Source organism: Capricornis sumatraensis, chromosome 20 (genome assembly GCF_032405125.1).
Source record: "Capricornis sumatraensis isolate serow.1 chromosome 20, serow.2, whole genome shotgun sequence".
In the NCBI taxonomy this organism is placed as follows: Eukaryota; Metazoa; Chordata; class Mammalia; order Artiodactyla; family Bovidae; genus Capricornis; species Capricornis sumatraensis.
In genome coordinates this window covers 20,485,112-20,496,977 of record NC_091088.1, presented here as the reverse complement: position 1 = coordinate 20,496,977, position 11,866 = coordinate 20,485,112, and the positions used below count along the sequence as shown (strand labels likewise).

Below are 11,866 nucleotides of genomic sequence, written 5' to 3'. Positions count from 1 at the left end.
GCAGTGCCACCACTGTGAGGAAGGTGGAGCCTGGGGGCTCCAAGAACTGCAAGCACTTGGACTCAAGTTAATCTTCCTGTCTAGGGACCTTGGTGGTCTGGTGGTGAAGAGTCCATTTTGCAATGCAGGGGATGCAGGGTTTGATTCCTGGTCAGGGAACTAAGGTCCCACATGCAGAGCAATAAAGCCTGCACAGCACTAGAGTCCCTGTGCTGCAAGGAAAGATCCTGCATGACAGCTAAGACCTGATCTTCTGCCTAACCTTCACCCACCGGAACCCCCACCCATGGTTGTCAGTAGAGGTCAGGGAGAACCTCCAGGTGTGTCTTACCACAGTGGGGAGTTCCCAGACGGTGGTGAGGTTAAGACCCAGACTCACAGGACACAGAGCTGTCCTCTCCCCCACCAACGTGGCTGTTCCCCATGAACCCACACAAGGGGTGCTTTCAGACTCCGTGCAGGTAAAGTCTTCCATTCAGACCACCACCAACTCACTGGAAGTTAGAGTCACTGCTCCTACCTTGGGCAGAGCCACCCCCTGCCTCCTGCTGGAATGAGCCTCTCAAAAGGGGCACCCTGGCCCCAGGACAGAAAGTGGCAAGTACTCAACTGGAAGGTGCTTGGGTTGTAGTAAAAGTACCTTTCTTGGTAGATCTTCAAAGGGCCTCAAGTTCCCTAACTGAGGGTCTTGTTTGATGAGGACAGGCCTTGGTAAGGACCTAGTTGTTCACTTGAGGGGGGCGGCGGGAACCACCATGAGAGCTGTAAGTTAAGTTTATCTGGAATGAGGCAGCATCAGACAGCTGCACAGAACTGCCCCTAAGAGGCAGGGGAAGGTTAGTATGTACATGATTTTAGTGAAGGGGGATATACAGCCAGGCACACATTTTGCCAGAGGCTTGGTGCTAGTCACAAGCAGATGTCACAGTGCTTTTACTGCTTTTCTAGACACGAGGACATATAAGAATTGGGCTTATAAAATCTTCTGAAAATACCTGAAGACCTGTTATGCCGATTTGTACTTGGCAGTGATGACTCACATCTACCTGATCCAGGGGCCCTGCAATCACCTGTGTAAGGTACAAGACCACTTCTGATCTGTCATTATTTTTTCAGGGACCCCTGTGCACTTTAGCCAGCAAGATGTACAACACTGGGGTTTTACTAAAGAAAAAGAAAAAAAAGTTGTTAGGTTCTACTTCCCTATCTCAATATCTGAAGGTTTGTCTCTCTAGCTGTAGCAAATTCTGAAAACAGAAGCATCAGGCAGCTCTCTAGATGCCCCTAGAAACCATTTTGTTTTTTTCCTGCCAGGTCACTTTTCACACATCTCCTGAAAAAGTCCCAAATGAGCTCCAGAAATGGACACAGGCAAGCAGCAGCAGCCTGCAGGTGGGTGGCAGCGAGAGGGGTGTCACGGGTGTAGCCTGGGAGTGTAAGTGTGGCTTCTAAGTCAGTAAAGGGCAATGGAGTGACTCTGCCAGACCGAAACTGATCAACCAGATGCAGCGGGTTCTGATCTGGTTGGTGGGCACACACAGTGGTTACAAGTCAGAGTCAAGGTGTTCACTTCCTTCCTGGAGTGGAAAGCCAAGCCCCACCCATACTTTAATAAAAACTAGTGTGGGTAACTCTGCCACCGAGGGAGGGCAGACGATGCCTGGTTGAGATGTGAACGGGGTTCATCCCAGTAGAAAGTGGCTTTCAAGTCAAAACATGGAGCTCTTTGTCCACCAATAACACTACACAGAACTAAGTCGAAGAAATAGTTCTTCCAAGTTGCCCCCTGGATTATAGAAATGAAAATCTAGTGTATTTCCAGCTGTTCAGTCTCAACAAGAAACAGAAACTGATGGGTCAGCCATGAAACCAACCGGGAAAGCGTTGGATCCAGGTCATTTCTACAATGATGGGATCAGCCGTAGCCCACTCCTGAAGCCGTGTCTTTCACCCTTCATGTCCAGTACACGAGGAAGGCTGTCAGTCACCATGGGCTGTGCTTGGAGTCAGAACGGAAACCTTCAGTGCAGTGACTAACCCACCAGTACTTGGACTAGCACACTCCCCAGATACTCATAGTATAGGCTGTTCATTCACAGATATTTGCTGAGTACTAAGTGTTCATGTCTTAAGACTGGGATCAGTTTGAAAAATCTGACCAGGTCCCCCTAAGAATCCCCCAGGTCCTCAGGGGCAAACAGCCACAGGGAAACAAAGGTCACTGCAGGTGAGAAATGGACAGATGGCTACACAACCCCACTGGTTACGTCTGCTTTTCCCACTATCTGTGTCCGATGTGCTAAGGGGATTACAGATAGTGTCTGCGCCAGGGCAGGGCATCAGAGGGGTGGGTGGCTCATGACTGCCACTGGCCAGAGGCTAAAATCTCCAGGAATAATACATCTAAGGATCTTAGCAGAATAGAAACTAAAAGATCCTGGTTTGACCCCTGGATGCCAAAAAGTTAGAGCCGGAAATACAGGTGGCATGTGGAATACACGTACCTGACTCCAGGAGGACAGTGTAGGGTTCCAGGGTGCCACACTGAGAGAGTGTGCTGAGAGTTCAGAGACAAAGGTCAGAGTGAGTCAGGCATGTAAGTAACTAGGTTAAATGTCAGACATGAGATGAAAGGCCAGTTAATTCCCCTAGACAGAGGCAGAGCCATTTCACCTGTTTCGAAGGAAGCAGAGACTCTCAGCTTGCACTGAATTCCACTTCAGCCTGAAAAACAGGTTGGCTTCTCCCAGGGGATCTGTGCACACTGGATGCTGTGAGCAACCAGCCCCTGAATGCCTTCTCTGTCACCATCCGAGCAGAGAGGCAGGGCTCAGGGGTCTGGGAGGAAAAGCTGAAACTCAAGAGGCTGTGGTTTGTGCTTTAGGTTTATTTTGGGATAATGATAAAGGCCATGAATTCCCAGGGGTGCTGGATTCAGCTAGGCTGTGCTTGATTTCTTAAAGGAGCCAACACAGCTCTGGGAGAAGGGCACTGGGGCTGGGCATGACTACAGATTTCTAGGCTGGTACTAGCAGGAAGTGGGGACCCAGAGCTAAACCAAGGTGGTGAGAAGAAATCCCACAAGACTAGGATGGAGGGGAGGCAGACAGGGCTGTTCTGCCAAGGGGACAAGGAGGGGGTGCTTACAGAGGTGCTTTCTCTGGATTCCTGGTCAGCAGCTGAGAAAATACTCAAGAACACTGTTTGCTTCCCACTGGTGACATTGGGGGTTTCTTTACAGTGTGAAAATTAACAGAAACCTCATTTAAAATGGAGTCAGGTGACTTTCTTGGTGGTACAGTGGATAAGAATCTGCCTGCCAATGGAGGGGACACAGGTTCGATTCCTGGTCTGGGAAGATTCCACATGGCGAGGAGCAACTAAAGCCTGTGCACCTCAACTACTGAGTCTGCAGGTCTAGGGCCTGTGTGCCACAGCTAGAGAAGCCACCACCACGAGAAGCCCAAGCTCTGCAAAGATGAGTAGCACCCACTTGTCACAAAATAAAAATAACCCAACAATAAATAATTTATTAATTACACTGTTAATCCGACAGTGAGAGAAAGTTTGCTGGCAGCAACAAAGACCCAGAACAACCAAAAATTAAATAAATAAATAAATTTTAAAAATAAATAAAGTGCAGTCAGGGACTTCCCTGGTAGTTCAATGGCTGAGACTCCACACTCCCAATGTAGGGGGTCTGGGTTCAATCCCTGGTCTGGGAACTAAGATCCCACATGCCTTGGGGGAACTAAGCCTTTGCACAACTACTGAAGTCTGCAGGCTCTAGAGCCTGCGAGCCCCAATTACTTGGAGAGCCTGGGCTCTGCAACAAAAGAAGCCACTGCAATAAGAAGCCCAAGCACTGCAACTACAGAAAGCCTGTGCACAGCAGGACCCAAGGTAGCCAAACAGGAAGGAAAGAGGTAAAAAATGACTAAATTTAAAGGAAAATAGCCTGGCGGGCTGCCTTCTGTGGGGTCGCAGAGTCGGACACGACTGAAGTGATTTAACAGCTGCTGCTGCTGCTAAGCCGCGTCAGTCATGTCCGACTCTGTGCGACCCCATAGACGGAAGCCCACCAGGCTCCCCCATCCCTGGGATTCTCCAGGCACGAACACTGGAGTGGATTGCCATTGCCTTCTCCAATGCATGAAAGTGAAAAGTGAAAGTGAAGTTGCTCAGTCGTGTCCGACTCTTAGCGACCCCATGGACTGTAGCCTACAAGGCTCCTCCGTCCATGGGATCTCCCAGGCAAGAGTACTGGAGTGGGGTGCCATTGCCTTCTCCGGATTTAACAGCAGCAGCCCCTAAATAATGTAGACTATCAGCGGATGCTGGGAAGGCACAGGCTCCTACGATGTTTTGGAAATACTTAGTTACAGCCCCTTCCCCAGAGAAGGTCCATCCAGCACAGGGGACACATGGGTCACGACAGTGGCATGTTTGACGTGCTTCCAATGACTGGGTATCTGCTCTCCACTGTTCTTCGAAGCAGATGGGTGAGAACTGCCAAGATGGGCAGGGACGGGTAGCCCTGGTGTGTGTGTGCGCATGTGTGTATTGAGGCTCCTACAATCTACTTCCCTGGCAGCCCCATCCAGGGTCTGTCATCTTGAATCTGACACACTCACACTTGAACTCTGGGCCTGTCCTGTTACTGTCTCTCAACCGTCCTCCCAGTGTTGCCACCTCTCAGCTGATGTATGTGGGTATGTGATGTGTGTATATGATATATGTGTGATGTATACACGTATGCATATGGCATCTCAATGTATGTATGCATATGATGTTTGTGTGTACAACACATGTATACAAATGATATGAGTATATGGTATGATGTATGTGAATATGACGTGTGTATGGTGTACGTGAATATGTATGTTATACATACACGTGCATATGGTGTATCAATGCATGCATACGTTGTGTGTATGATGCACATGTACATATATGATGTACAAGTATATGGTATGATGTATGCGAACATGATGTGCATGTGTGTGGTGCTTGTGTGTATAATGTATGTGTATCTCCGGATTTCCATGGGCTCGGGTTAGAAAACTCTGTACTTCTTCCTCAGCTGGGGGATCAACCTTTGAGGCAGGAAATCGATCTCATCACTTCTCTTCACCTCAAGGCCACCGCTCTGGTCAAGCCCCTGTTCCACTGCCGAATGATGGCCCGAGTCCATCTCAGCCACCTCTGCGCCCTGCCTCTGCCTCCCCACAGTCTCTTTTCAACCAGATGCATAACTGGGGACATGCACCTGCCAGGGTTCTGCTCACTGGGCCTGGAGGCAAGGTCTTCTCAATACTTACAAGGCCACGTGGGTGCTCCCCTCCTCAGCTGTGTGCTTAGCGCCTGATCATGTGCCTGTAGCAGTTCTGGTGTCAGCCAGCCTTGTCCCCTCGTTTACAGGTCACTGGCAGCTGGATGGCCTAATTTGCAGGTTCTGGCAGTGGGCAGGCAGCTGGCCAGGGCCTGCTGGCTGAGCGGCTGCCTCTCCTCCATGTCTGGTCCTTGGTGGGCTGGCTCAGGCTGTTCTTTTGAGGGTCGCTGGGAAGGTTCCCTGACTCTCAGCATGAGCTCGTTTCAAACTCCTGTTTGCATCATGTCACTCGCATGTCATCACCAGCCCAAATGGAAGGGACAAAGACTGAGGGGTTGGACTCCTGGCCACATTTTGCAACCCACAAGGCCCACCTCCCTCGGACCCTTGTTTACTCAAGTTCAACAGCCCCCATGGCGGGGGGCAGCAGCAGTGGTGGTCATGGCCTGCACGCACATTCCGGCCACCTGGAAAAGGTTCAGCGGGTGGCAGTGAGCGCTGTCTGAGGGCATCCCTCACCCCGACTTCACGGCCGAGGAAACCACGTTGCCTGAAAACCTGGACACAGAAACTGGGGTGCACGTCAGTGTCTGCGCCCAGACCAGGCACATACCCATCGAATCCCTGTAAATTCCTAAGTGGGCTGAATATTGGGAGCATCTTTCTAACAAGAGGACTTTCCGGGACAAGAGCTGGTCACCATGGTTACAAGCCCGGATTTCCAGTCCTCCTCCCCACATCCTCCTGAGGGGAGCGAGGGGGCTGGAAATGGATTTCAGTGGGAGACCGCTGTTGTGCGACCCCGGCGTGCGCGGCCTCGCGGTGACACTTCGCTTAAGTCTGGGGAGAAGGAGGGAGGGGCAGCCTCAGTACCGCCGCCGGGCTCCGCGGGGTCCCGAGCGCAGACTCGTTCTCCTCGGTTCCCTACAGGCGGCGTCGTTCTGCCGTCTCCGGAATTTGGGGTTGTCGGTTGTTTCCTCACACACACCTCTGCACACCTCGACAGGAATAACGCAAAAGGGATGGCACAGTCTTCTCCCGGTGGTTCCGTCTGACTCAGCGCCGCTAATCTCCGCCTTCAGTCGGGCCTAAATAAATTCCACAGACACGGCTGACCCCACTCTCCCGCCACCTGCAAGATGGCCGCCTCAGCCCCGGACAAGATGGCCGCCGAGTCTCCGCCCCTGAGGTGGGTGTGGCCTGGAAGCTGGCAGCCAATGGACGCTCGCGTCTGTCCGCAGCCAATGAGAGGGGAGCGCGGGTAGGACCCTCTAGAGCCCTGGCCCCGCGCTCTGTTAACGACATGTCAGCCCGCGGGGCCCGGGGCCCCGCCTCGGATCAGGGGCCTGGGGTCCGCAGGAGATCGTGGGCTGAGCTGCTGGGTAGGTGGGCGCGGGCCCCAAGACTCCTCCCCCGAATCTTCTTCTGGCCATCCTCGTCCCCCTTCATCCTGATCCCGGAGCCCTGATCTCTCCACGCTCACCCGAGCTTCCCATTCTGGCAGCCCTCTGTCCATTCTGTCCTACGTGCGGTCACGAGGGGCGATTCCAGAAGGTAGAGACGTAAGATTGACCTCCCCCACCCCCCAGTAGCCTGGATGACAGTAATTGTTCAGCTCCGCTCAGCCCGAGTCGCCTTTGAAAGGATCAATCCCAAGAAAGTAGCTTTGGTACAATCCTAACCAGCTAAACTAAACTTTGCTCAGATTTCATCAGTTTTCCCCGTAAAGTCCTTTTTCTGTCCAGGCTCCCACGTGTCAGTTACTCCCTTCTCCTTGGTCCCTGCGTGGGTGACAGTTCCTGGGTCTTCCTGACCTGGGCTTTTGAAGGAGTGCCCCTCTGTTGGGTGTGTCTGATATGTCCTAGGATTAGATTAAGTTTGTGCGGTTTTTGGCAGGAGTCCCATGGACATAACGTTCCAGGGTGCATCACCTTCAGGGGTACAGCGTGTCACAGTGTTTCCTTGCCTGTTTTTAAGGAGTGCTGTAATTTTTGTGAAACTGATTTTCTTCCCTAGAGGGAAGGGTTGAGAGGCAGAAACTGAGACCCGAAGGGGAGCAGAAGGTGAGAGAGTCAGCCGTTCGCCTCCTGAGACGCCATCTAAACCTGAATGACCTCATTCTGGAGGTGAGAGGCAGTTGGCTTTGCCTTTGTAAGCACATTTGGGTTGCAGGTTTTTGAGCCTCTCAAAGGCATCACCTTTATGAAGAGACACCTGGCAAGACTCGTGAGTATCTGGGAGGAGCATTTATCTATTTGGAGGTAGAATAGTCCAGGGAGGAGTCTGGTAATTCTCAAAGGTTTTAGTAAGTTTCACCTTAAAATTTTTTTCACCTCAGATTATTTGGGAATCGAACAGTAGGCAAGCACTGTGTACACTTTGGTTGTCTTCAGGACATGGCTTGAATTTTGAAGTGGAGCTCTTGGTGTTTGGTTTCTAGGTGGAAGGTCCTCCCTGTGACCAGCTGTGTCTCCGCCAGTTGATTGATTGTGATGGTCCTGAGGCCCACACTAAGCTTTCCAGTTCATTGATAGGTGAGTTATAGATTTGTTTTCCGAATATATTGCGTTATGGCAGAGCTGTTCGTAAAGTGACGATGTGCTTCTAACAGGCAGATGTGTTTAAATTCCCCCAAGTAATGGTTTTTTACTTATACTTGTGGTCACCAACAACAAGTTTCTGTGGCTTGCTTGGGGCTTGTTTTGAGGCTCTTGTTTAAAAACAGTGACTGTGCATCGGGCTCAGAACAGTAGGAACCTAAGTGACCCCTGGGAAGATGGGACAGAAATATGGTCCTCGTTTCTGGAAGTGGCAGGAACAGGCCGTGCTGCGTAGGGAAGAGCAGAAGGCAGCTGGAGATGAAGGCTGCCCCGGGCCACTGCTGGGAAGCCAGTGTTGCAGGCAAGCAAGTCCCACAGATTTTTTTCATTTCCTTGTGCATAAAAATGTTACATTTACATGGCACAGTAATCTACTAAGTGTGCAACAGCATTATGTCTAAAAGAACAGTGTGCATACCTGAATTAGAAAATGCTCTATTGCTAAAATTTTAAAAAGACTTTATTGCTAAAAATGTTAACCATCGTCTAAACCCTCAGAGAGCCATAATCTCTGTTACTGGTAAGAGGGTCTCCCTCACTGTTGAGGCTGCTGACTGATCAGGGTAGAAGTTGCTGAAGGCTGGAGTGGTTGTGGCCATTTCTTAAGACAAGATAACAGTGAAGTCTGCTGTGTCTTCCTTTCGCAGATCCTCTCTCTGTGGCCTGCAGTGCTGGGTAATAACATTTTACCCACTCAAAGATTGACTCAAAGTTGGAGTCAGTCTTTTTAAACCCTGCTGCTGCTTTATCAGCTAAGTTTCTGTAATAATCTAAATCTTTTGTTGTCATCTGAGCAGCTGCTTGACATATTCTCAAGGACTATATTCAATCTTAAGAAACCACTTTCTTGGCTCAGACATAAGAAGCAGCTCCTCATCCTTCAAACTTTATCACGAGGTTGCAGTAAATCAGTCACATCTTCAGGCTCCACTTCTTCTTTTTTCAATTTCTGTAATTTATTACAGACCCAGCACAGCCAAAAATTAAATTGAAAGAGAATCCATCTGCCAAGCGCCCTGTTTGTGTCACCCATAATGTCCAAATGTGTGTGTATGTGTATGCAGCCCTAGGCTTCAGGGGCCGCAGACCATCGTGAGATGCTTCAATCAGACTGAAATTGCCTTACTTTTATATGTTGTGTCCCCCAGGTCTCTTCTCCCCTTCAAAAGGCAGTTTTCTGTAGTGCTAGAGCTTAAGAGAAAGCATTTAACCAGTCTCCTTCAGTAGATTTTGTTGGGTATCTCCATATTTGTTCTGTCTTTAAGGCTCTGCTTTGGGGGATCAAGCCATACAGCTGGGCATTCCAGTGGCTGTCCTGTCCAGCCAGGTGGTGGCATCTGGCTTCATGCGGATCTGTGAGGCAGACACGAGGCCCCCTCCCAAGGTGCTGCTGACACCAGAGCAGAGGGTAAGATACAGCGCGAGTGAGGGGACTGTGCTCGTTGCTGTTCGGCTGTCTGGGAAAACTGGACGTTTAATATGCTTTCTTAGAAAGGATTTAATTTATTTTCAGAAGAAATTGTCGTCCTTGTTGGAGATCGCTCAGAACTTATTAGCACAGAGCATGTTTTCCCGTCTCTACTTCTGTCAAGAATTATGGAAAGCACAGGTAAAGTTGAGATGGTAACTCTGATTCCAGGATTTTCAAGCAGTATCTTGTTCATTTTGGTGGAGCCAATAGAATCCCCAGGTTCTGTTAGGAATTTCCAGCAAGCGTCTTGTTAATCACAGAGACTGGAGTGGAAAGCTTTCAGCAAGTGTCTCTGAATGGGGAAGAAGGACCCTCAATTACCGTATTTATCAGTATTCTCCCATCATTAGTCATATTTATTAGAATAGGCTGTACACAGAAACATCATGTTATGCCTTCTTAGGTGTACTATGATGAATAATTTCCCAGGGTAGTAAACTAGAAAAATGTAATTTAAAGTTATTCTTATTTTTATTGGCCACACCATGCAGCTTGTGGGATCTTAATTCCTGGAGCAAGGATTGAACCCAGGCCAAGATTGTGACAGGGCCGAGTCCTAACCATTGGATCACCAGGGAATTCCCTTATCTGTTGTTTTCTGAAAAGTTATAAATTCAGTAGGCCTACAGGTTTTTAAACAGATGTTTTTACTGGAGTGTAGTTGACTGACAGGGCTTCCCAGGTGGTGCAGTGGTAAAGAATCCACTGCCAATGTAAGAGACACAGGTTCCATCCTTGGGTTGAGAAGAACCCCTGAAGAAGGAAATGGTAACCCACTCCAGTACTCTTGCCTGGGAAATCCCATGGACAGAGGAGCTTGGCGGGCTACAGTCCATGGGGTCGGAAAGAGTCAGAGACAACTGAGCAACAGAATGCACACAGTTGATTTATAGTTGAAAGTTATCGCTTAGTTACTAAACGGGGTCAGTTATGTAGCAAAGAAGAAACCCAAGAGTGGTGATGCACTCATGGTTTTTTCCCCACTTTTATCCAGCGTTTGTCTAGAGTTCAGGTGATTGTCAGGCTTTACTATGGTCCCAGCACCTGCTGATAATGAGCTGAATGCATGAGGGTTGTGATGGTCCGGGTGTTTGCAGGCAGCAGAGAAGAGTGGGCAGGGTGTCTGATTGGGTGGTTAGAAAAGGCTTCCAGGAAGAAGCTCATCGGGGGTGGTGCCTGAGTCAGAATTCCTGGGTGAAGAGAAGGGTGGAATGGGTGTGGGAGCCCGAGTCAGACTGGGGCACCATGTCCGAGGGGTGGGGCGTGTCAGGGCTGCAACCGGAGGGCCTTTGTCCTGAAAGTGGAGAGAAACCACTGAAGGGCCCTAGAAAGAAGAAATTGGCGTGACCAGCTACACTGTGGGGTCTTGTGTTGGCCACCCTGGAGAAAGGCCTGGAGGTGAGTTAAGCTGGAGCCTGGGCCTGAACGTGGGATCATGGTGGGGATGGGGGTTCAGATGGTCACGTGAGTGTTGGAGGCTTGGTTTTCAGGAAAGCACATCTTTAGGCATATGAGTTGAATGTCTTAGAAGAAAAGGTGTGGGTGAAGGACTCATAGTTCTGTCACTTTCTTCAGAATTCTTTGCTGCTTGAAGCTGTGTGGCGTCTTCATGTTCAAAATGTTGTAAGCATCCCAGAGCTGCTGGAAAGGTAAACCAGTGATTATTTAGCATTGAAATAAGCTAAAACGAAATCTTTATGTAACATAAAGTTAAGTTAATATTACATGATTTACTTTTTGTAATTTAGTCTAATATGACTCAGGTATATGTGAAACCAAAAATCACCCAGAGAAGCAGTTGCTTTATTATTTAAAGAGAACGTTGTTATAGTTGAAATCTTCATCATGCAGAGACTTGGTAATTTTTTTTTATGAGATACATAATGTGATAACATATTTTTTTCAGGTAAATATGACTGGTAAAATGTGTGCAACTGTTACCTCCCAAAATGCCACCAAGAGTCAGAAAGGGGGTTTTACAAAGGAACAACCCTATATAGTTAGGAGAAACAAGGGGAGGAGGGGCTGAAGGAGAGGTGGTCCAGGCGGAGCCAGGTGGACGGGCTTCACATCTGAGAAGCGTCAGGAGCCTTACTGGGTGGCCGGCCCTGCTCAAGGCAGCCTTCTGGCCAACAGAAGGCGGGAGGTTTAGGTGTTTGTCCTCTGGTCAGAAGAAACGCAGAGTGTCTAGTCTGGGGGACTGTCAGGCACGGTGGTAAATGCCATATTGAATCCAGTGGTTCCATGATGTGTGGGTCGCATCCAGAAGTTATGCAAGTTTGGTTAGTTTGACTACATGAAAACCATTATCTGCTAGCACACACACCTAATGTCAGAGTTCCAAATATATGAAGCAAAACATTACAGTAGTGAAGGGAGAGATGGACTTTGAACCGTACTAATTGAAGCCTTCAGTAATGGGTCGATCCCAGTGGTCAGACTGGTGATGACCAGCCAACGTAT

The 11,866-nt window shown here is 49.2% G+C and overlaps 1 protein-coding gene across 1 annotated transcript in view; it reads left to right on the top strand.

Moving 5' to 3' along the window:
* The first annotated feature begins 6,635 nt into the window (after nucleotides 1-6,635).
* FANCA (FA complementation group A) overlaps nucleotides 6,636-11,866 on the top strand; it is a 36,935-nt gene continuing 31,704 nt past the window's right edge. The window contains exons 1-6 of the mRNA XM_068992980.1: nucleotides 6,636-6,714; nucleotides 7,349-7,458; nucleotides 7,773-7,866; nucleotides 9,198-9,340; nucleotides 9,446-9,541; nucleotides 10,979-11,052. Of these exons, the coding sequence (XP_068849081.1) occupies nucleotides 6,636-6,714; nucleotides 7,349-7,458; nucleotides 7,773-7,866; nucleotides 9,198-9,340; nucleotides 9,446-9,541; nucleotides 10,979-11,052 (596 nt within the window). The remainder of the gene's footprint in view (nucleotides 6,715-7,348; nucleotides 7,459-7,772; nucleotides 7,867-9,197; nucleotides 9,341-9,445; nucleotides 9,542-10,978; nucleotides 11,053-11,866) is intronic.